This window comes from Lasioglossum baleicum, chromosome 13 (genome assembly GCF_051020765.1).
Source record: "Lasioglossum baleicum chromosome 13, iyLasBale1, whole genome shotgun sequence".
Taxonomy (NCBI): domain Eukaryota; kingdom Metazoa; phylum Arthropoda; class Insecta; order Hymenoptera; family Halictidae; genus Lasioglossum; species Lasioglossum baleicum.
The window spans coordinates 14210797-14234317 of record NC_134941.1 but is presented as its reverse complement, the minus strand read 5'-3'; the positions used below and the strand labels follow the sequence as shown (position 1 = coordinate 14234317).

Here is a 23521-nt window from a genome sequence, read left to right as displayed (position 1 = left end):
GAGGAAATCAAAATGTAGATTGCGATAGAACATTTGGTAGCATTGTGCTGATCTCGACGAGCCTCGAAACAATATCCGTGGCCACTTGGAAAAATGATTGTTAGAGGTCTCTAGAGTGTTGCACGATCTGAATCGCAAGTTTTACGCCAACGATGCACAATCTGCAGCCAGCCAGTCGTCAATATGGTCGATTGACGTATAGTAAACCGCCGACCTCGCATTCGGCATAGGTCACTTGCCAGTTGCCAACGTTCGGTGCTCAACGTCCAATAAAATAACTCATCTCTTCCTCGACAATACAGATATCCACCGTCTTCCGAATATACCGGGTGACTCTGCAAAACTTCTGTGGGAAATAACTCATGTATCGATCTCCCGAATCTCGAAAATGAACGTCACCGGACACGTTGCTATCAATATTGTGTTAGCAAACAGGACGGAGCAAAAATGTTAGTCTACAAAATAAAATATTTTTGTGCTGAATTTATATTCGTTTTACCATGAATTTCAATATTTTGGGTAAAGATGAAACTGAAAATTGTTGAGCAACAACATGAAATTTTTTTAGAAACAGGATGATGTGAGGATTCGCAAAGGATATCGGCTTTCGTCGGGATTTCACGGTCGAGCGATAATTTGCCGGCCATCAAAGTTTCATAACCACGTCCGGCCGATTAAAGAGGCGGGCGCGTTTCAATTCCCTTTATCGGTGGATAATTTGTCGAATTAATTGAACCGGCAGCAGCAGGTCGGCCGCCGCGCGCCGGGCCGATTCATTTTAATACCGGCCGGTAATTATTTTCAAAGGGAACAACGCCGCCGCGCCGGGTTTACCCGTCCACGCCGAAAATCTATTAAAAGTCTCTCGATCGTCGGCACGAATCCGCGGGCGACGGCACGCTCAGATCGTGGCCCGATGTCGTTAAGATAACGACGGATTTATTCGCGACAGAAAACTTTCATTTCCTCCCCATCGGGCCACGCGAATCCCGTTTATTCAACCCTCGGATTACGAACACCTCGCTGCTAGCTTGCTGGACCGATGCCGGGTCATTCTGACCCGCCGTTAAAAATTAATCTGTTTCTCTATCGCGTTGCGATTGCGATATGATACTCTCGGTGCGATTATTAATTTGATACTCTTCGCACAATTTTCTGCAGTCTACATAAACGCGAAACAAAAAGTCAGGCTAACTTTTTCCTGTACGAATAACAGGCGGTTTCCTCTAGCTTTTTAGATATTAACAAAAAACTGTTTGTTCGAGTACAGCGAATTCCGCCATTAGCGAATTTTGGTTAGATTTTTATTCCGACGACAATACAAGAATAGCTTTTTTCGACATAATGGCTGAAACTTCTCCAGTTTCTATTGATAATAATTGAGAATAATATGTGATAAAAAGTGCAGTTACATTTTTTATGTTAAACCTAACCCAGAACTAACTCAAACTTACAACCAACTCAAGCTTACTGTATGTAAAAGAAAAGGTTGTTTGGAATTATCACCTCGACAACATATTTCAATTTCGTCAAAACCCGAGAGGAGGTAACGTTTCGACAAAACCTAAATCAAAACCAAGCCATTTAACTTCGTCCGGTGCTCCCGTGTTAATTATCGTAATTGGGAGGCATTTTCTGGCGCAACACAAAACAAAAACAACGTTTTCATCCACAGCAGAAACGCCGTAAAACGAAGATCAGAAACATTTAAAAATTGGTAATTAAAACCAGCTGAAACGAAATAAGAACAAAGGGGCTGCAGAGCGGTGGCAAATTTCGAGCCATCGTACGCAATACAGGGTAATCATATAAAATCGAGTCTCGATGAAAAATGCAAATGAAAATGGAGGAAGAGATAAATCGGAGGCGAACTGGCGTATAAAAGCGTTGTCAGCGAACGCGAGCTGACTGTAGCAGAGGCGCGGGGCTTGTCCCATTATTAAAATCTTGAGTTCGCCGCATTTTGCAAGCATAAAAGACGTCATAAACGCGGGAACACGGCGGCGCATTTAGCGCGAAACACGCGGGAGCGGGAATCACCGGAGGACGTAAACGAGCTTGCATCTCTCCCTCCTGTTCTGGGTCGTTTATTTATTATTTGCCTTGACAAACACCCGGGACAAGACACAACGGATATTTAACGCGGAACGATCAAGACCCGGGAGCAAGACGCGCCAGCCCAGCAGAAACTTCCCCCTTCTTCATTACGCGGCTCGTAAACACCGGGATTTTCGGAACTCGAAACAGAGCAACAGGATTGCTGCTCGAAATTAAGACCGTGCTAGATTAATCTCGACAACGCCCCGCCTGAAAACCACTCCTCTTGCAACCCCTGCGAGTCTGACCTGCACCGAAATCCCGGAAATTGTCCAAAGAATCCACCGACGAATGGATCCGGCCGTCTTTCCGGTCGACGGATCGTCCGGCACGGATACGGATCGCGCCCGGAGAATTAGGTTAAAACCAATCCCGTGAACTTTACGCCCCGACACCGGAAGCTTGCCAGAAACCTCCGCAGGACGTTCTCCGAAATTTTCACCGTGTCTCGCCCGCCGGAAGTCGCCCGGTTCCGTTACCGATCAGCCATTAAAGCGCTGGAGCGAGCGGTCCCCTTTAACGCTTATCTAGCCAGCCAAAATGTATACACAGATAATTTAAAACCCTTTATATTTAACATATTTGCACAAATTCTTATTTCAAGGCTATAAATTAATTCGGAGAAATTTCTTATTGATATTTTTGTAATATTTTTAGAGGAACAACACAACAAGTTGTTGAAAGAAATACAGTAATACTAAGCTTGCAGTTTAGAGCAGGGTTTTTTGGGATCTGTGCGAAGTTTCAATGAAGATCCAGTTCGTAATAAAGAATTTTAGACGAAGATGAAACATTTTCAAGCAATTCCTTTCCGTTCCAGTCTGTCTGAGACCCGAGCGAATCAAGTGGCCGGTTTCTAATCCGTCGCGCGTCGACGATAAATCCGCGAAGAAAAATGGTTGGGGGCACGACGCTGAACCAGCAGGTTGCGATGAAATTGAAAAGCAAGACGACGCGAGACGGCAGCGTCGCGGTGCCCGTCGTAAATATCAACGGGACACGCGAAAGGCGTAAATTTTCCCAGGAGATGGTAGAGCGGAAATATTCGCACGCGGGACAGCAGATAGCAGTGTGCGGAACGCGTCGGTAACGGTTTAATAACGAAATTCCGGTGGGTCGATTAAAAGGCCGTCGGGCCAGGCGAGCCAGGGTTGGTTTGGTCCGGTTTTCATGTATGCACGGGCCCGCAGTATAAAAATAACATTCAACCAGGCAAATATAACGTTCCGCCATGGAAAGGTCGAAAACAAGCGAGTAGTAACATCGCGGAATTGAGTTACCTCGGCCATTGGGAAGCAATGAAGCATCCCGCGCGAATCTGCGCCGAGTTTCACGCCCGCTTTCCCCGGACGTTGCCCTTGCACCCCTTCTGCCCCCTTCTCGCCTAACTATGCGACCTCGCCACCTGCTACCTGACGCGAAATTACCATTGTTCTTGCCACCGCGCGCAAAAATTCAACGGTCGTTACGGAGCCAGGTCCGAAACTAAGGCTCAAACGGCGAGTGACTGCTTCGCTTTCTCGTATTAGTATTTTAGAAAATCCAAAATATTGTGCATCAATAAAAAAATTGAAATACAGTGACTCGATAATATTGGACTCGTTCGACATTTTTTTGGGAAGCTAAAACAATTGGTTTGGTACGCAATGTGAACTAGATTTTTGCAAAAAAATGTCAACATGAATATGAATATTCGAAAATTGGAGTTCCCAGAGATTTAACTATTTAAAATTTCCAATAAATGTCCAAATCGTATAACCCACTATTTAAACAGTAATCGTTCCGTTTTAGAGCGTGCGAATATAAATGGGAGTCGCCGTAGATGTAACGTAGGAATAATTCGTTGAATTAAGAAGAAACTTGACTCGTTCCGAGACGAATTAACTCGTATCCTCGGTCGAGGGATTAAGCTCGTGGAGAGTGGCGAGGAAGATTGCAAATTGGCGGAAAAAGCGTCAGCAGGGGCAGTAAATGACGATTTTACACGGTCCCCGGTTATGACTGGAGGTGAAAACGCGGTCAGAGTGATTCTGCATGAAAAAACACGTCGAAAACGTAGAACGAGGTTTTTTCCGGCCGCGGTTCCGTTCCAGGAATAATCGAGTTCCAAAGTTTGTTCTACACGCGTCGCGTCGCGTCGGCGACGAGTGACGAAGTGGAACTGGAAACGGTAAACCATGGTCAGACATTTCGGGCTCCCTTGGTGTATGGAATGCGCGTCGTGGTAATCTACTTTGGACATTTGGTTGGTCCGTTAGATATTGAATAGAGATCTACCGGAGTGCCTGACTATGAGTTGCCACCTCCACCGAATGCTAATTCATGTTGAAATTTGAAATGTCGTTTAGAGTTATTTGCTTAGGAAACGATAGTTCGACCATTTTCATTGTAGACTGACAATCTTAACTTTATTAGTTTTTCGCTGCATTTGTGGAAATGATCGGAGACAGAGCACTTTCTACCGAGCACTGAAAGCGATTCAAATGTTTCATCTGATAAAAATAACAAGGCTCTGTTTATTTAGATATTGTGCAATTTTTATTGGATAAATAAATTTATCGAATCAATTTCCATGTAAGCAACGTCATCGTTTCAATAATTATAAAATTCGAAATCTAGGACCGGTTATTTGGCCAGCTGTGGTAGGTTTAGTGTTAATTTGTAAAATCAAATATGAACAAATAATTTTGAATACGAGACGAGGGACCTTTATCTTCGCGGGTGTAGGTTCGATAACCTGATGACTAGACTGCGGATCTTTATGCATTTATAAAGAAGTTAATTGGGTGAAATATAAAACAGTAATAGATCAGAAAAATTCAAGAATATTCTAATGTTGTTTTTAACGTAACAAAATCATTAAGGGATGAAATCACTTTTTGTTTCATTTCTGCTTCTCACAATCAATGCAGAATATTTTTATTTTGCATAAAGATCCGAGTTGTAACGACGAAAGGACGCTGTCTGTTTCACCTCGCTGTTTAGCTGCTACACATTTGTTATCAGTAGAATGTGGTGAATTTTCTTTCTATTATGATTTGTATAAAATTTGTATAAAAATTAAAACAGAAAATTAGAATCACTTGCTCTGAATTGCCGGTGAAACAGCCTTTATGCTGTTTCGAACAATTATGGGATGGTCTGTGTACTCGGATTTTCTTTCCACTTTCCAAGATCCCGGAACAGAAAAGTGAAAGCAGAGGACCGTGAGAGAAGCAGTTTCTGTAAATAAACCGCGTCGGTGCACGACTATGTGTAATCAAAGCCGAGGGAAAGGAACAGTTGCCGATGAAACCACGTCCGACCATAGATTGAGTTTATCTACTGGCAAGGGGGAAGATAATATCGTAAGGATAGACGATCCTGAACGTTTCTGTATTGAATTTCAATTATCAGCTCTCGCTATTGATTCGAGATTAAACTGTTTTCAATCGTTTGCTCGGAGAATTAACGGTTGATATACTTCGCAGTATTTATAGTAACGATATCAAACCGACTTTTACTCTTTTCGGTGTATTGTATAATTTATAATTCTCTCTCCTTATTGAAATTAACAACGAGACTGCGGATATTCATGCAATTTTCAATTTTTGTAGACAAGGTTTCAGAGAAAGTGGAATCAAATAAAATCTTATTTTCAATGGTAATAACTAGACAGTGGATTTTATGCATTTATAACAAAAATGAGGTGTAATTTAGAATTGCAAAAAGAACTAGAAGAATTTAAATACACTGTTGTGTTATTTGCAACCTGTTAAACATGTTAAGAAAGGAAATAAATTTCTATCCCATTCCAGTTTTGCATAAAGACTAGCAATAACATTTGGAGGTCCACAATAAGTAAAATAAATTCTGTCGAACTTGATACTCCAACATTTTCTGAGATTTTTTATAAACCATAAATGCATGGAGAGATCCGCAGCCTCTTAATCAATTATAACGAGACCTGCGAATTGGCGTACACGGTATGTGGAACGTTGGCTTTAATGAACTCGAGAGTCAATGGTCGACTGGCAAAGCGAGCAGTTGGTTCGGCCGGCAGACGGAGCGGCGGCTGCAGTCGTCAGAGATCATTCGATGACAATGGGACAGAAAATGGCGGGCGGAGGCCAGTGGGAAAGGGGGTCACCACCATAAATAAACCGTGAAAGTGCACAATCGAGCGTCGCGGGTACCGCGGCATGCCAGAGAGAGAGCGAGAGAGAGAGAGAGAGAGAGCAGCGTGGCCCCGAAAAATCGATGATGGAGCCGCGTGCCATGGTCGGACACATCGTGGGCCGTGAGGTCGAGCATCGGTCCCGGGATCAATACGGCAAAAATGGATCGCAGCTGGAAACAATTACGCCGGGTGAATCCGAGTCATTCGCGGCGTCGAATCGATATTAAGGACGATTGAAAGTCAGCCATTGTTTGGCGAGCACGGGTGAAATTCATCGCGCGATCACCGCTCGGAAACGAGTTTTAATTGCGACAGACATTTCAATATTTACCACCCCCTCGATCGGACCGCGATGGAAATTTTCGGTGAAGGGCAGAAAGGAAGATTTTCCGTCCAGCCACCCTATTAGTATTCGAACGGTACTTAGAAGGGAATTTTTTAAAAGTGGATCAAACCACTTGAATTCTTTCGCGAAAAAGTTAGGAGATCGATTCTTTGGGAGCTGCCACATTGGAACGCAAGTTACCAGCACAATGAACTTTTTGTTCGTCTTGAAAAATGAATGAACGTCATCAGAATCGTTTCTAAATAGACATTTCGAAGTATCGCCTTTGATAATAAATTTTTTAATGTTTTCGGCGCAACGGTTCGATCGTTTATTACGAATTATAAAGCAACTTTGCTAATTGTCAAACAAAATCAACGTTTCGATCCTAGTTTGGATCTTTTTCAAGATTTATTTGAATCGCGTATGTAAATTAAAAACATTTAAAAATTTATTATCAGCAAATACGATCGATAGAAGAAACATATTTATCCCCTTTGATACTTTGTTTCAAGAGCCGGACTGTGGGGCCCAACCTGAACAGTCTCGACGTACGAGGGGACCCAGGTTTTCCTTCGAGGTTCGAAGCTAAGATTTCGTATAGAAAAGAGCTTTCTCCCCCGCTGTGGAATCAGGAATAGTTTTATTCGAAAAGTACCAGCGTGCATTTATTAACACCCATTTGCAGTACACCCCAGATAAACTATTACAGGCTGAAGCGAGAGAGAGAGAGGGGGAAACTGCTAAGGGCAGGCGTATCGATCGTCGGCTCGCAGTCGAATTTCATTCTGTGACACCAGCGACAGCCTATAAATTGGGATTTGATCGATGACCTTCAGGGGTAGTAATAACTGCGAGGCCGGAGTGTTTGCTCGCGGGACTCCCAGAATGCCGTGCGCGCCCGAGTAGGTCTACTAAACCGAACCGTTTCCACGCGAGCGGAAAGAGCAACCTAATTCCCGAACCGGGCTCGCTCCGCGAGCAGGAAAATAAAAAGTCCCTTTAATCCTCGGGGACACGGGCGAACGGAGAGAGAGAGAGAGAGAGGGGGAAAAAGAGAGGAAGAAACTGGGAGAATAGAAAGCGAGAGAGGAGAGACGGAACGAGAGGAACGAACAAAGAACGTCTCCTGTTACGCCCGGTAAAAACTGAAGATTGCCGGGCGAACACGCTGTAATCACTATTGATTGCGCGAAATTAACTTTCATTATACTTTCGTGCGAAGCCGGGTCGTTCCCTCTCGAAAAAAAACCCTGCGATTGTTACCCAATTCGACGACTCAACCGACTCCTCCCCCCTTGGACACCGACGACGCCTTTTCCTCTAATTACAGAATGAAAACTGGGTCCTCGGGAGCACGCGCGTCGACACAATGGAATCCTAAGTGGATACGTTTCAATAATTACGTATTCGTGAAATTGTTCTTGGGGGTCGCGCTTATGGCGAACTTTCGAATTGCAGCTACACTCCCGTCCATAAATCGCCGGACACTTATGAGGTTGGTGGGAAGTTCTGTCGTATTTGAAATGAGCAGGTAATTTTGCTTGAATGTAAATCAAAAACACGTGTTGCTAGTGAGTCAATGGGAAACAGTGACAAATAAACATATTCAAATGTTTATTATCTCCAAGGAAATGGTAATTAGAGAATACAAGCTACCAGCTTGACTTTATCGTTTCATTTTGATTAGATGTAGCTATTATACGACAACGTTTCAATGCAAAATTAAATGTACATATACTGTTTGAATGAACGTTGGGAGAAAGAGATCGAGAAATCGTGGAATGAGAAGCATCTCTCTCTCTCTCCTCAATTTATCTCGAAACAAACGATAAAGTTCAGAGCAGCCAAGACCGCGATGAATTTTGCACGAACCAAATAATTACATTGCAAACCAGTCGGAGAACCGCAGCCAGAGAGAACTCATAATCTCGGACAATGGATCCCGTGAAACATTCCCGAGCGAAACGGGCGTTTTATCGAGTCGAAAGAAACTGCCGAAACTTCGTGGTCTGTTTACATAGAGTGGATATCGAGTTGGTCGGTCGAATAATTCTTGTATGAGCCGGGTCAACGGCGAAGTATTCAAGTTACCCTAATCCGACCCACCCGTAAAACAAGAACGATCTAATTCAACGAGCTGGCCGACTTTTATCGCCGCAGTCTTAAAAGCTTCTGACCCCCGTGGGATTTCGTTCGGACGGGCATGATTGGGTTTGCAGATTGCGTGCGATTACGGTGTCGCGTAAAGTTTACTAGACCGAGTAATTGTTTGTTGCTCCGATGTCGGTGGACTCGACACCACGCAGACTTACTTGTAGAAGAATTTCATTTATCTTGGGACGCTTATACGAGATCTTTTTAAAAATAATAATCAACGAGTAACAATTTCTTCCATCACAGTTTGACCACGCACAGCCTTCATTTGCGAAGCTACTAACGAGGGGCCGCTCTGATCCACGAGCACAGACGTTTATGTGCGTTGCATTTCAATTAGTATCGCGCTAATGTTACGATATTAACCGAACCGTTGCGCGTTGCGCCAAATCCGCGCGAAGTAGAAAATACTAGACCATCGCTAAATCGACTTTTTATCAGCCAAACAAAACCGAATTTTGCGTTTTTAAAGTATACAGGGTGGAAATTATAAAGAGTTACAGACGAATACCTTAAAAAATATTGATTATACGCAAAAATGTTTCAGATGAAAGTTGTTCAGTACCGAGGGGGGCATCATGCGGTAGGATTTTTATTTTTCCCGGTGGACACTCCAGGGTGAGGAGGTCAACTTTCTTTTTTTAAATGGACTGTTTTATTTTTTATACCATAGATCGATAGAGTATCAAATTCTAAGGTGCATTTATAGTGGAGCGGCGAGCATCGATGATAGCGGCGCGGTATAATCCCCCATGGGTATATAAACCCATACTAAGTATAAAAGTGTTGCCTTCATATGTTCTGAACCTAATAATTAACTAGATATTATCCAAAGAAGAGAGAAAATTGTTTCAATAATATCTCGTTAACTATTAGACTTAGGACATATGAAGATCAACACTTTTATACTCAGAATTTGATACTCTATCGATCTATGGTAGAAAAAATAGGACATTCCTTTTAAAAAAAGAAAGTTGACCTTCACCTCATCATGGAGTGTCTACCGGGAAAAATAAAAGTCCCACCACATGATATCCCTCTCGGTACTGAACGACTTTCATCTGAAACATTTTTGCGTATTATTTTTGGAGATATTCGTCTGTATCGCTTTATAATTTCCACCCTGTATGTATAAACCCAATTTTGGAAGGTATTCTATTGCTTAAAGTCCATTGCTCGAATAGAGAAATTGGCTTTCCACCTTAAAATGCCGAAATTACTTTCTCGCCGATCGAATAAATGACAATCGGCAGCCAACAAGAGTCAGGGGCGTCCAGGAGAAAATCAGCGGCTGTTTTTCGGGTGCATCGGCGGTCAATGCAGCCGTCTGGAAGGCTGGATCCTTTAGGAGGGGCTAGGTCTGGACCTTATCAGCGAAAGGGTTGCGGACGTAGATAGCTCGCGGGAACCCCGATAGGACAGGGTATAGTCTGCCAGTGATAGGTCAACCGACCCGTAGAATTGAACCTTGATCTACGCTCGAAGAACTGGCACACATGGCTGGCTTGGAACTGTTGGGGGGAACACATCCATCGATTGACATGTCGAACGGTCGAGTGGATCAGTTTACCCGCGACCGATTCCCATGGACGACATGTTCGACTAGGATTTAAACCGTCGGGATTAATCCTGCCGTTCCCTCCGACACGGTTAAACTCTGGCAAACCCTCTCCCCCAACTGCTCTCCTCTCCTGCAACTATACCTGGAGCGTCGTCGTAGTCGTCTACCGGTTGTTCGTTTGCTTTCCCAATTAATTGGCCGGCTGGCTGGTTAAAACCCGACGCGTTCCGCTGCTGTTCGTGCGTGAACGTCGCCCAAAGGTTCCAATTCGAAACCCTAAGGCCAAGGGACTCCGGATTCCCAGATTAAACACCGGTCTTCGGAGCTTACTGTACACAGGGTGACTCACTTCCACAGCGGATGTTTATTATGGAAAAGTAAAATTCTCCAAGTCGATCGTAAAAACCAGAAATCGAATAGAAATGCATTTACTTTTGTAATCATTTGAACACGTCAAGAATATTGTGATTTTTATGTACTGACAATCTTTGGTCGTTGAAACACAGGACACCCTATGTATATTATAGCGTCTGTGTCTGGCCGAGGCTGCCTTAATCCACTTGTATCGACGATCTGGTTTCACCAGTGGTAAGGGAATTTTTACCTAATTCCCGGGTTAATCTGTTCACCCGATTCTTCGACCGCTAATTGCCGGAATTATACCCGATCCTGTGTTTACACCGCAGGAGAATCTACAGGGTGGCTTATTGTATCGATTTACTGTTTTATGTGAGCCATTGAGTTCGAGAGTAATTGAATTGGCATTTTCTTCGGGCATTTCTCAGCTCTGCCGCTGTGTCCGACCATCGCTCGCTGCTTCTACTTAAAGGGAATACAGGGTGGGTCAACGAAATGTCTCTAATCTACATTGCTTTCAAAATAAAGGAGACATTTAGACGGCTACGTTTTTCAAATGAATTATTTGATGGGAGACTCGCTTTTGAGATATTTCGATTGGAAGTTTATAAACGAACGCGTTTCGCTTTAACGGGAAACAAATTATCCGAATGTAACACGTAAATAATTTCCGTAATTTTCTACAAAGCGATCGATTTTATGTAACATTGTGTCTGTGTTTTACGTAAAGTATAATTTCGTTTTCGGGAAAATTGAATTTAAATGTCGTCTGCGTAACGTACGATTGCATGCAGCTGGCACGTCTGATCAGTGCTTGACATTTCTACTTAATTACATGCACACGTGCCACGCGAATTGTTAAAGTCAATTTACTCTCGCTTTTTTCAACAATCTTCAGATCAAATATTACACTGTCGAGTTGCACGTTCTAATTACATTTCATTTCAATCGAAATTAAAGAGATTTTCCCTCCTGTATCTGAGCAATCATTGATTTCACGATGAAAGAAAATCGAAAGCAGATTTCACGTTATTACCGTCATAATCGAAACAGCGAATAAAGAATTCTTTAAAATCAGTTCGCGAGAGAACTCGAATTCAAATATAATTGTCAAAACGCATATGGAGATCGACGACCCTCGAAGAGAGATTAACCAGCCCATTAACGAACATTGATCCTATCAATTTAATCCCATTAACACGTCTGCCGCTGGCACGAGTCAATAGTCCTTTGAAAGTCAAAGTACCATAATACAATGTTGTCGCAAGGTGTCAATCTATCAGAAGTACATACAAAAGAAGCCGTAGCCACTTCGTGATACCGTGGTACAAACCAAATGCGAACGTGACGCGTATATATATGTCAACGATGCCGACGTTAAATTCTATGGGAAGACGTCAATTGCAGCGAACGTGATCAATCGACTTCCCACTGTTAAATACAAAGGGTTTTAAATATAATCTACACACTTTGCTTGGTTGCATAAAGGTAAACCGGGTTTCCTCACAGCGAGGATTCATCAATGTGGCAATTTTGACGTCACACGCTTCAGCGAATAAATTCGGCTAGAACGGAAAGTGCGTGCGGAACGAGCGAATCGTACGGTTTGCTGTCTTGTTGATGCACGGAGAGTACGCGATCCCATTTCAATCGCTCAGCTTGACGGTTATCTCCGCGACAAGGTTACCCGGGGATCGATGGGTGGAAGGTAGCCGGCCGGGTTATGGGCCGATGTTCGTGCTGGGTGTGCGATCTAAGAAATACGAGGATACTTTCGGGGTAATGGCTATTACCATTCGTCATCGGGGAAAGAGATTAAAGTTAGCCGGTGTTCGAGCCAGCCGCCGATCCGGCGATAAAGGGGCGCCATTCGAAAGCTCGTGAATTTCTTGGTTCTGGTGGGAGAGAGAGAGAGAGAGAGAGAAAGAGAAATAGGGGAAGGGGATGAAACGAGGGTGTCGTACCCGGCCGAAATATAATCGCGTTACCCCGGCCGTGATCCCACACCGTCGAGAATTCACCTGGAAACACGCTATCGATTCCACGGGCCGATATAATCCTCGGCGCGGCTGTCGGATACCATTCCGCGAGGCTACGCCAGACAATTGTTAACAGAAGTGTATTGAAAGGATCAGCCTTATCAGCCTGCTGATGGACGGCTCGTATCAAAGAACAGGAGTGGCGGTGATGAGAGGGAGGTCCTGGACACAGTGTGTGCAACAGCTCGTGTCAATATATGTGTGTATATGTATATTTTATACATATATATATATATATATATTCATCGATCCGTGTTCCATTGATTAAGTGGAACGCGAGCCACCGGTGACCATATCCCGCCACGGTTTTAATCGATAGGATTATTCTGTTCCACGCTCGAACTCGCCAATCTCGTCTACGATTGCTCGTCCGTGGCTGCCGATCTAATTCCGCCTCTCTCCTCTTCTATCCTCTCCCCGTCCCTACTGCACCCTCGATTCTCGCCCCTCGTTTTTCGATCGACCGGTGCCAAGCGATCGTTAACGGTAACGAGGCAGATCCGAAGAGTAATCAGTAACGAGGAACTACGCGCGAGAACTAATGATTACCGAACTACTATCTTTCGCCGCAGGACGACACCCATGGAACTTGACAAGATGGTGTGTGATCCTGCGGATTATGTGTGCTGTGTTTTGTTCGGAGATTTTCTTTCTTCTATTTTTAGAGGAATTACGGGGATAGACTCGCGTTTCCAGGATTGCAAGGGTACGGGATGCGCCTTTTCTCGGTAATACGGAGATATGGAACTTCTCAGTAGTCAAAAGCGCTAGATAAAAGATCAATCTAGACCGCGATCGCCCTCGAAAGACCTATTTTTTAGGCCCTCCAACTTTCCAATATTCAAATTACGCCTCGTAAAAATAAATAGGACTTTTGTGGGCAATCTTTTGACTACACAAAACGCATCTCGCACCCTTGCAATCCTGGAAACGTGAGTCTACCCCCTTAAGACTATCAATTAATATACAGGGTAGTCCATTTATCTTAAGACAGTCAATTATTACGGAAACCAGGAACCACGGAACCAAATATAAACTAAAAAATATGGATTTCCATTTGGAAAAATGAAATTGCCCTTCATCTGACCCTGAAAGCGCCATTATAGAAAAATGTGCGTAGCGCCATTAAATGTGCCCCTTCATATGAAGAATATTTTATATAAAACGTTTTGTCATATTCCTGCTGGTTTCCGTAATAATTGACTGTCTCGAGATAAATGGACCACCCTGTATCGGCTAGCAAAGAATGGACATTCAGAGAAAGTAAATGAGTACCCGCGGTTGGCTACACAAGGGTTAACATAAAAGAAACAACCGCGGCCGGTGTACTCTTCTGTTCATTCAAGAATTTCATTCAACAAAACCACGCGAAAGTTCAAGATAGTACAGTATCCTGGAAACAGAGGATACATATGTGAATCCTCGCCCCAAGGAACGGATCGAGGTTAAACCAAGAAACGACAACGACTGTTCTTTGTTTCAACGAGTGAATTCCTAAGAGGACTGACGGCTTCGTTCAGCTGCCGATACATTTCAGAAAATATGGTAGTAAGTCCCACGACGAGCCACGGATGATCAGAACCGAAGTTGAACATCTGTAACTAACAAGAGTCGAACGTGGCTCACCGGGGACGACCGATCCTTGCGGTCCCCGTGTTCCACGAGGATTTAAACTAGCTTCTGGCCCGAACCTCCTCCGTAATTCCTGATCCGGATTCCAATTCTCCTGTATCCGTCGACCACGCGGGCTTTCCGGCCCGCCTGAAAGACGTCCCCTTCGAGCCGGCGGCTGCCTGGATGCTCGTAAGCCATTTTCATTCCCATAAGACGATAAATCCACCGATCAACCGAAGAGAATTGAAACTCCTACTGATCCACACTCTCACCCTTCTACACCGTGCCACGTTCATCATTTCTTCATTGTTTGCTCTCGACGATGCACAGTACGTCGGCAAACCCGTTTCATGGACAAAACTCCATTGAAAACTTTTCAGTTTTATGAAATACACTAGCGCAATTGGTAAATGAATTTTAGTAGAAAATGCTCACTTGCAGATGATTCACCGTTTTGCAAACAGAGTATTTTTAAGTGAGTTTTTGTAAAAAAAAGATTAAATCAAACGTGAATTAATTGTTAAGAAATTCAATACTTTATTTACAGCGAAGTTGTACATCAAAAAGAACATCTGGATGAAATATAAAACGGTGGAGGATTAGAAAAATCCAAGAGTATTGCTATGATCTTTTCAACGTGAAAAATCTATTAAGGGATGAAGTGAATTTGTATTTAACTCCTACTGCCCAAAACCATTGCAAAATATGTTTATTTTGCATAATGATCTGCAGTCCGGTAATTACCAATTCATTAACTTCGTAATGTACGGAAACTGTTTGTAGATATTATATTGTATATTCATTGTAGCCATTTCCTGATTAATTAATTTTAAATCTAAATAAATGAATAATTAATTTTAGATATTCTTAATGGGTGAAATTGATTTGCAAAAGGGTGAAATTGATTTTCAAAAGGGTGAAATTGATTAGTGCAGAAGCGTTAATTTGGGTGTAAAACCAATATTGGTTTTAATATCGTTACTTTTGTAACACGCATCTACAGACACGTCCATGAACGTTGTCAATTCCAACGTAAAAGTTGATTTTTCGAATCCTGTCCATTTCGACAATGAACGTTCACCGCACTATGCGATGCACGGTCCACGCTTTCGTGCGAACCTCGGAATTCACCCATTCGTTTGTTGGAAAATCTATTTTTTTCTGTCGATATCTATCGAATTTCTATTGTCTTCTAATTGCCCACCGCGCTGAGAACGTCGAAAATAATCAAACTTGCAAACTGAGAACAAACGATTTATCATAAAACAATTGCTCTCTCTCTCTCGATCCTGTATTGAATATTTTCTGTGCATTTTTGTCGCGAGTCGAGAACATTAAATAATATAATTTTTCGTCGGAGCACACATGAAATAATAATTACTTCAACTGTGATATTTCACGTTCTTGAACCCAGTCCACGGTGTACACGATAATTACGAGCGTGGAGAATAATTACGATCCACGGGTGGGTTTAAAAAAAATGTCGTTGATGTACGCAACGTACGAAAAATTCCACAGCGCGATGAATGATTAAAAAACACGTTATTAAACAACATGTTATGAACATCGCGAAATCAAACGAAGATTTCCAATAATGTATACAGCGAATGTAGAATACTCTCTCAAAATATATCAATTTTTTCGCAGATTTTTATAGGAATGTCCCTATCTATTCTCGCCTAATAAACTATAAATTATTCGACGTGGATGACAAACTGCGAAAAGCGGTGGGAAAACCGTTCGCAAAAAGTCCCCGTCACATCATTAATTTGCCGTGAGCGTGACGGTGTCACCGTCTTTTCATTCGCGCATTATAGTTCGCGAAACGCAGCTCATCGCGATCACGCGACGCCGTTGTTACGCGGCTGTTCTCGTTTTATTCTCGCGTTGTTGTGTTCGGCTTCTTTTTTTTCGCGCGGGATCCGAACCGGTCGGAATCGGATCGGAACCGATCGAAGCACCGATAAGTCATGTATCCGCGCGTGATAAGAATAATTTACCGTGCACGATAATCCTCTGACGCACGATAGCCATTTTTTTTGCAACCGGACCAGAACGATACCGGCGAGTTACGGTCCCAGGGAAAATCGGCGAGTCGAGAATTACCGATACTACCGTGCGATTCAATATTGGCGACTGCTATCGTCTGAAAATAATTTGTCGAGCAAGAACGCGCCTGAAGTCTGCGTCATTGATGCCGAGTCACAGTGACTGTTCAAAAAGAAATTTCTACATCAGTTTCAAGGAACAGGGTCCACCTAGAAATTTTGTTCTTCTTCTAATTATCTTATACAGTTGAAACTAATGCACTGATGTCCTCAAATCTTGTTAATTGTTCACTGCTTCAAATTGTACGTACCCATTTTTCTCATAAATGCATAAAATCAATAATTTGTCGAGTAAGAACGCGTCTGAAGTCTGCGTCATTGATGCCGAGTCACAGTGAGTGGTAAAAAAGAAATTTCTACATCAGTTTCAAGGAACAGGGGCCACCTAGAAATTTTTTTCCTTTCTAATTATCTTATACAGTTGAAACTAATGCACTGATGTCCTTAAATCTTCTTAATATGTTCACTGCTTCAAATTGCACGTACCCATTTTTCTCATAAATACATAAAATCAGCAGTCTATCTATTGAAATACTAAAATTCTGATCTTCATTAGAGTAAACTTCAGTAAACCTAGTGTTAAAAATGTTTCTAGATTCGATGGAGCGGAAGGAAATATTTCGAAGCAGCAGCGAGAGAAAAATCCATACCTTCGATTCGCATTAAAGTTAATGAAACGAGATTTAGATATCGAATCAACCGATATTCATGAGTACATATTGGACCGGGTCCCATCGCGATGCGGCTGGCTCCTTCGTCGGTTCATCCCCTTTAATGTTCTATCACCGAAGACCCTGGAGGATCAGTCTGCTCGAAAAAAGAAAATTGGATCCAGGATCCGTGAAAACATAGAAATGTGTCGAAACTCCTGCCTTCCGAGGCTCGACAGGGTAGCATTTGACGGCGGCCTATCAGAATATTGGTTGCTTCGCTGGCGGAGCGCTCTTGCGACTATCTTATTATAATTCAACGTTCACTATGCAGCCTGTATTTCGAACGGAAATCTGCTACACGGAATAAAGAACACATGTAGTTCAGGATTTCCCTTTAAAAGTAGGTCTAATTGGTAAATGTACCATGTCTGATCACAGCTAAAAAATGTGAAAAAACCTTAATATCGCTATTAAAACTTCCATTAATTCTGATTCACTTATCCCCGGGGTGAACAGCGAATTTTATGCAGATAATATGTCATATTCAAATGATACAGAGGCTTCGCTGAAATTCAATTTATTATTCACAATTTCATAGAACTTTTAATAAAATGTAAAATTCTTCCGTTCCATTTCATCGATATCGGAATATATAAAGATCCATGCTCGCAGAAAAATCTGTGATTCAATCGTTATGTTCGACCGTAAAATAGTTATTAAAATGTCTCTCGCGTGTCTGACCATGGCTCGTTATTTCTACTAATGGAAATTCAATATCCTCGAGGAAAATACAATATTTTCGTTGCGAATGAAAACTTTGCATTTTATTTCGAGCTTAATGCTATCCTTAATAAATAGAACATATATTCTTCCGTTCCATCAGTTCGTAATTGATTAATCAAAGTGTACAGTGGCTCGCAAAAGATTTTGATCAAACTAATCTCCTTATGCTCTATTGAACCAGAACTTCGTACTCTGCTAAATTAAAAACTCTGGGTACTGTTACTTTTCCATTTTGCACGTTCCAGAGTTAATTAAAATTCCGTTTTCTATGTGGCGAGTGAAATAGAGATTTCGAAACTTTTGCGAACGACTGTATGGTTGCACAAAGATGCCAAGTCAGGGTGTCACGATCTGTATCACCGCTCGCATAACCGATCGCTTGTTATCCGACCGGTCGATGGTCGTCGGCGACCGCGGAAGAGACTTGGCGGTCAATTACGTAACACGCAGCCCCATTTCTGTCATTCCAGAGATGTGAGGAATGATCACGTGGGTGATGGTCGGGCTGCTCCTGGCTGCGGAAACTTGCGGCAGAAACGTCCTATCCGGAAACGGGAACGGTAACGGGAACGGGAACGGGAAGGAGGAGACGCAGCCGAAGGACGGTCTCAAAGGAGTCACCGGCGACGAGGAGGACATCTACCGTGGGTACCTGTGTCGCACACTGTCTCAAAACGGCCGTTTCACCAGCCAAAAACCACCAAATTTACCATTCTCTGCCACCCGATTCCCGGACACCCCAACTCCTTGCCGTGTTTTAGCGAGTCGCACCCTTGATGAAGATTTTAACAAAGTAAATTGGTAATTAAATGGTTGTATCAATGAATTTGTAAACTTAATATTTTGAGAATCCAGGAAAAAATGCGATCTCTACGATTTAAATAGACCACAACTATTCGACCCTTCGTGATGAAGATGTTAAACGAAGTCTAACAAATATGAATGTTACGCCTTTCTTTCTAATGAAATAAAATTTGATCCGTTTGTGCAATTTTCAATTTTTATAGACTTTAAATAAGTAGATCCGAAATGAATAAAAATCGTACTAAATTCTGTCGAATTTGATACTTCAGTATTTTTTGAACATTTTTATAACCCCGTAAAGATCCGCAATCTAGAAATCAATATTCGTTATCCCTTCTCAAATAATATTAGATACATAAATTTTCACATTAATTTAATAATATTTTTAAATTCTATATAAAATTTCTATAAATAATATTATCCCTTCTCAAATAATATATTAGATATATAAATTTTCATATTAATATTCAAACAATATTAAATTTTACATAAAATTAATGAATAACCCCCAAATTATTCACTTTTAATAAAATTTTGATATAAAATAAATTTTTCATAAATTTTTAATCTCAAAAAAGCTTCCACATTTTTTATTATTTAGTGTATTTAATGTACCAAACAAGTTATTATTATTATTTTGAAAGATAATTTTTATCCGAAGTAAAAATCCCTTAATTTTCCGTTTCATTAAATAGATAATTATGAATAATTATGAAAGTGGTCTAAGTGAAAATTGAAAAAAATCAGTTTGTCAGTAGTTTCTCATCATATTATTTTAAACCGAATTAATTCAATGTAATTTTTACGATATCGTAAAAAACAGGACGGCAACGATATAAATTGTCGAAGCAGTTCTAAATCGAGTCGGGATTTTTCGCAGTCAGACTACCGTTATGAAACAGTGTGCGCCCGTTAGCCATTGTCGTCGGTACGGGCCAAATCCAAGGGAGAAGAAGAAGAAGAAGACGTCGGGAAAACGGGCGGGGAGAGAAGCAAACGGATCTATGATTTACCCTCTGAGTAACTCGGAGTAGCTTATATTCGTCCACCTCCACCCCCGCACACAGAACCCGCTCGAATCCTGCAATCGAGCTCCACTAATCCCACTTCCTTGCGATCTACAGCACGAAAGATCCAGACGGCTACTTCGAGCTTTCCGCGCCAACGACCCGCCACAAATCATCCCCTTGATCTACAGGGTGCTCCACGCAACTCACGCCGGACGTTCCATCAGGAAACGTCACGGAACTCTTTAACAGCCTGTTCGACGAAACGAATACACTTTTAAAAATGTGTTCTTAAACAGCTCTTGAACTAAAAATTTCGAAAAATACGCTCATTGATACTTTCTTTGTAATTCTTCTTTTAATTATTTAGTCACTTGAAACTAATACAACTTGATTGAATAGCTTTCATACTAACCGCAATACTCTCTTTACAGAGAATTAAAAACAGCATCGAACAAACCACACAAAAATACAGGCTGGCTGTAAAACAATAGGGAGCAGTTGCATTTTGCAGAGCTGTACGAAAAAAATAAAAACGCACGGAAGCACATTTTCACACGGTTCTCCCAATAAAACCGCGCAACTTTCGGCTTGGATAGTTTTTATATCGGACGTTCGTATGGGCGTAGAGCGGCGTGTTTGCACGGTGCACCCGGTATAAAGGGGTGGAAAGGGGTGTAACATATTGTCCAGAAATATCGTCGCGACGACGGTCGCTGCCAAGCTTCTTAAAGCGTCGCCGAGGCCGATAAGTAGCCGTGGAAACGCGGCCGGAAACGAACGCGAGAGATCGACCGCGTAAACGCTGGGATCCAGTTGGATATACGGTCGACACCGTTGCAAAAAGGATCAACGTAATCCCGTGCTCTCCGCTCGTTGAAACGGAACGGCCGGTTTTTATGCTCTGGCCGAGCATTAAATTTCGGTGTTACCTCTCTTCCCCTTCCAGCCCTCACCCTTTACCGTTCTCTCACCCCCTCCAGGTTGCCGCGAACGGCCCGTTTCTCGCGTCCGATTCCCGGCCGGAAACGTATTTTTGATTGGAAATTCTTTCGGTCGAACTGGCCGCGAATTCGGCTTAATTGACGCGGCCACTGGCCCACTGTCCGAACAGCTTCCCACTTGTCCGGTTTATATGGCCGCGGCTCCGCTCGGTTTCGCGGATCATTCCGCCCGTAAACGACGGCTGAAATTGTTGCGCGAAACTACGCCGAAGAATATCGCCGCCCGGTTGGCAACGATCGGGAACCGCTGTTCCCGCTTGCAATCATACAGGTTTGCGAGCTGATAATTTCGTGTCAATTTGCTGCAGATTGATGGTCCGCGGGATTAAAGAGAGCCGAAATTGTTGCGTGGAAATCGTTGATACGGGATCCAGGTTTTGTCTGACCATTAACCGCTGTTTCCACTTGCAACGGGCCTCGCGCGAACGATACACCAACGCCACATAGCAATTTGCTAAATAATTTCATGTCAATTCGAAGCCGCGTGATGATTCTCCGGATTATACAGAGTCGAAATTTCTGCGTGGATGATGGACTGACTGCTAACAATTATTTCGACTGAAATTAAATTAAGCTCTCACGCACGTTTTATAAATATATTTGATATTTTACTTTTAATCCCCTGACCGTCAACGACTGTTTCCACTCGAACGTTGAACGTTAATTTGCTGTTTACCGAGAACTTTGAGTTTCAAAGAGGGTTACACATGTGTGTGAATGTGGCTTCGATTTGTAGTATACCATTAACTGCTGTTTCCACTTGCGCTGATCTACGGGAACGTTAAAATTGATGGGAACAGCGTATCCGGCAAAATTTGTGTTAATTTGCTGTTTATTCATGAGTTCGAGGATTAAAGAGAGCCAAAATTACTGTACGGAAGTGTTGGATGCGATTTTGATTTTAGGCCAGATGAAACTGTTCGGTTGTACGCAAACTCGACTGCTGAATAGGATTTTCATTTCAAGTCTGACCGTACACGATTATTTCTACTTGGAATAATCCGCGAGCATTAACAGCGCGATGCTACGAAACTTTGTTTAATAATTCAACACGAACTCATCTAACTATCGCGCGATTCTCCGATGCAAAATGGAGTTCAAAGTGCCGTTTGAATCTGTTTGGAAGAATTCTGTTCGAGTATTCCGGCGTCGGATAGTGTTTTGATGCTCGGTCTGATTATTAACGGTTGTTTCTGCTCGGATTAATCTGCGCGAGCGTTGACAGCGGCGCGATACCAGTTTGCGCGATAATTTGATGCGAATTCGCAGCCAGCCAATGATACGATCTGCGAGAAACAGATAACAATGCTTGACTGTCTGTATTCATGCTAAGTGGAAGCAGTCGGCAGCGGTCAGGCGCATTAGCCAACTGTGCTGGAAGCACGCGTGCCCCCCGCGACTCTTCCGCTTCGATTTTCTTGAAAACGAACCTCGCGCAACCGCGGTGCTTTATTCTCGAATGTATTCTATCTTTTTGTTGTTGTTGCTTTTTATTTGTTTTGACATGTAGAATCGCGCGTTTTACGCCGCCATGCCTGCCCTTTGTCGCTCGTAACTTGCTGCCCGTTTTTCACCACCTTTCGCAGGGCTTGCAATATTTTTAAGGAATTTTTCCGAGGGACTATTTACCACCCGTTCCGAAATCTTTATCGTTTGAAGCAGGGGTGCCAACCTGTGACATTTTCATATTTTCAACACCTCAAACTTTTTCGAAATTAATAAAAATAACACGAAGCACCTGGTATTACTTTATTTTTAAAACTAAAATTGATATTTTCCCTTCGAATATGAAAAAATTGACGCATGGCATGTAAAAGGTTGGCCACCCCTGCAGTAAAGTGTACCTAACGTCTAAATAAAAACAAAATGATCACGTCAGAGGTGTCTACAATTTGCTGTGTTGCGAAAGTTTGGAAGTGCTCTCGGCTCTAAATACGTGAAGACCAGCAACCCACCCCAAGTGACCAAATATTTTCCCAGCGCACCCCGAAAGAGTCCACTTCGTCCGAAAAAAAGTTCCTTGTTCCCACAAGGGCCGCGGGTAACGCGTTTCAAAGAGAACCGCCGTCTTTGAAGCTCGACTTCGAAAAAGGAGAAAATTCACACCCTCGCAGACGGTCTAACGCAACCTGGATCGTTCAATTTTGATGAAGCTCGCACTCAGACACTCGAAACGTGCCCTCGTTCATTCGGAAACAAATTGCCGATATCCTTCGCGAAAAAACAACTTGCAGGTAACAAGGTACAGACTCCACCCTTCGAAATAAGCCCAAGTACATAATCACCCTCTTTCCCTTCAGAAAGTTACAACAGGTTAAACATCGCCAACCCCTAACTCAACACTCTCCCTTCAACTGATCCCTCAATTCCCCTCGGTGATACATAAATAATACATTTCCAACAAAAGCAGCACACGTGAAATCCTCTTCGAACCTGAATCAGACCACGAGTGATCTTGTAAGAGTAATAACGCAGTTTTGTTATTTCATTAAATGTAATCAACAGACTGCGGATCTTTATGGAAAATAAGAACTGTTCGCAGTGATTGCAGGGCACAGGAGCCAAATAAGAATTGTATTCTTCTTTTAATTATCCTATTAAGCTGAAACTAATAAATTGATGTCCTCAAACATTTTTAATATGTCCACATAAATCCATAAAATCCGTAGTCTAGTAATCAAATTCATTGATTCGAAAATTACGGATTACTCTTGTTTGAAAGCCTGAACAGCCAGTTCTCAATTATTATATTATATCGCCGCCTGAATGTAAGAACTAGGTAACTTAAAATTCCTTATTTTAGAGAAATTGATGAAACAGTACTTTAAGGTTTTAAAATTATGGTAGGGAGAC

General features: G+C 42.4%; 1 protein-coding gene across 1 annotated transcript in view; it reads left to right on the top strand.

The window, feature by feature from the left end:
• The window catches only part of LOC143215240 (uncharacterized), a 133865-nt gene that overhangs the window by 95018 nt on the left and 15326 nt on the right, over positions 1 to 23521 (top strand). The window contains exon 2 of the mRNA XM_076437198.1: positions 18324 to 18497. Coding sequence (XP_076293313.1) covers positions 18335 to 18497 — 163 coding nt within the window. The 5' untranslated portion in view covers positions 18324 to 18334. The remainder of the gene's footprint in view (positions 1 to 18323; positions 18498 to 23521) is intronic.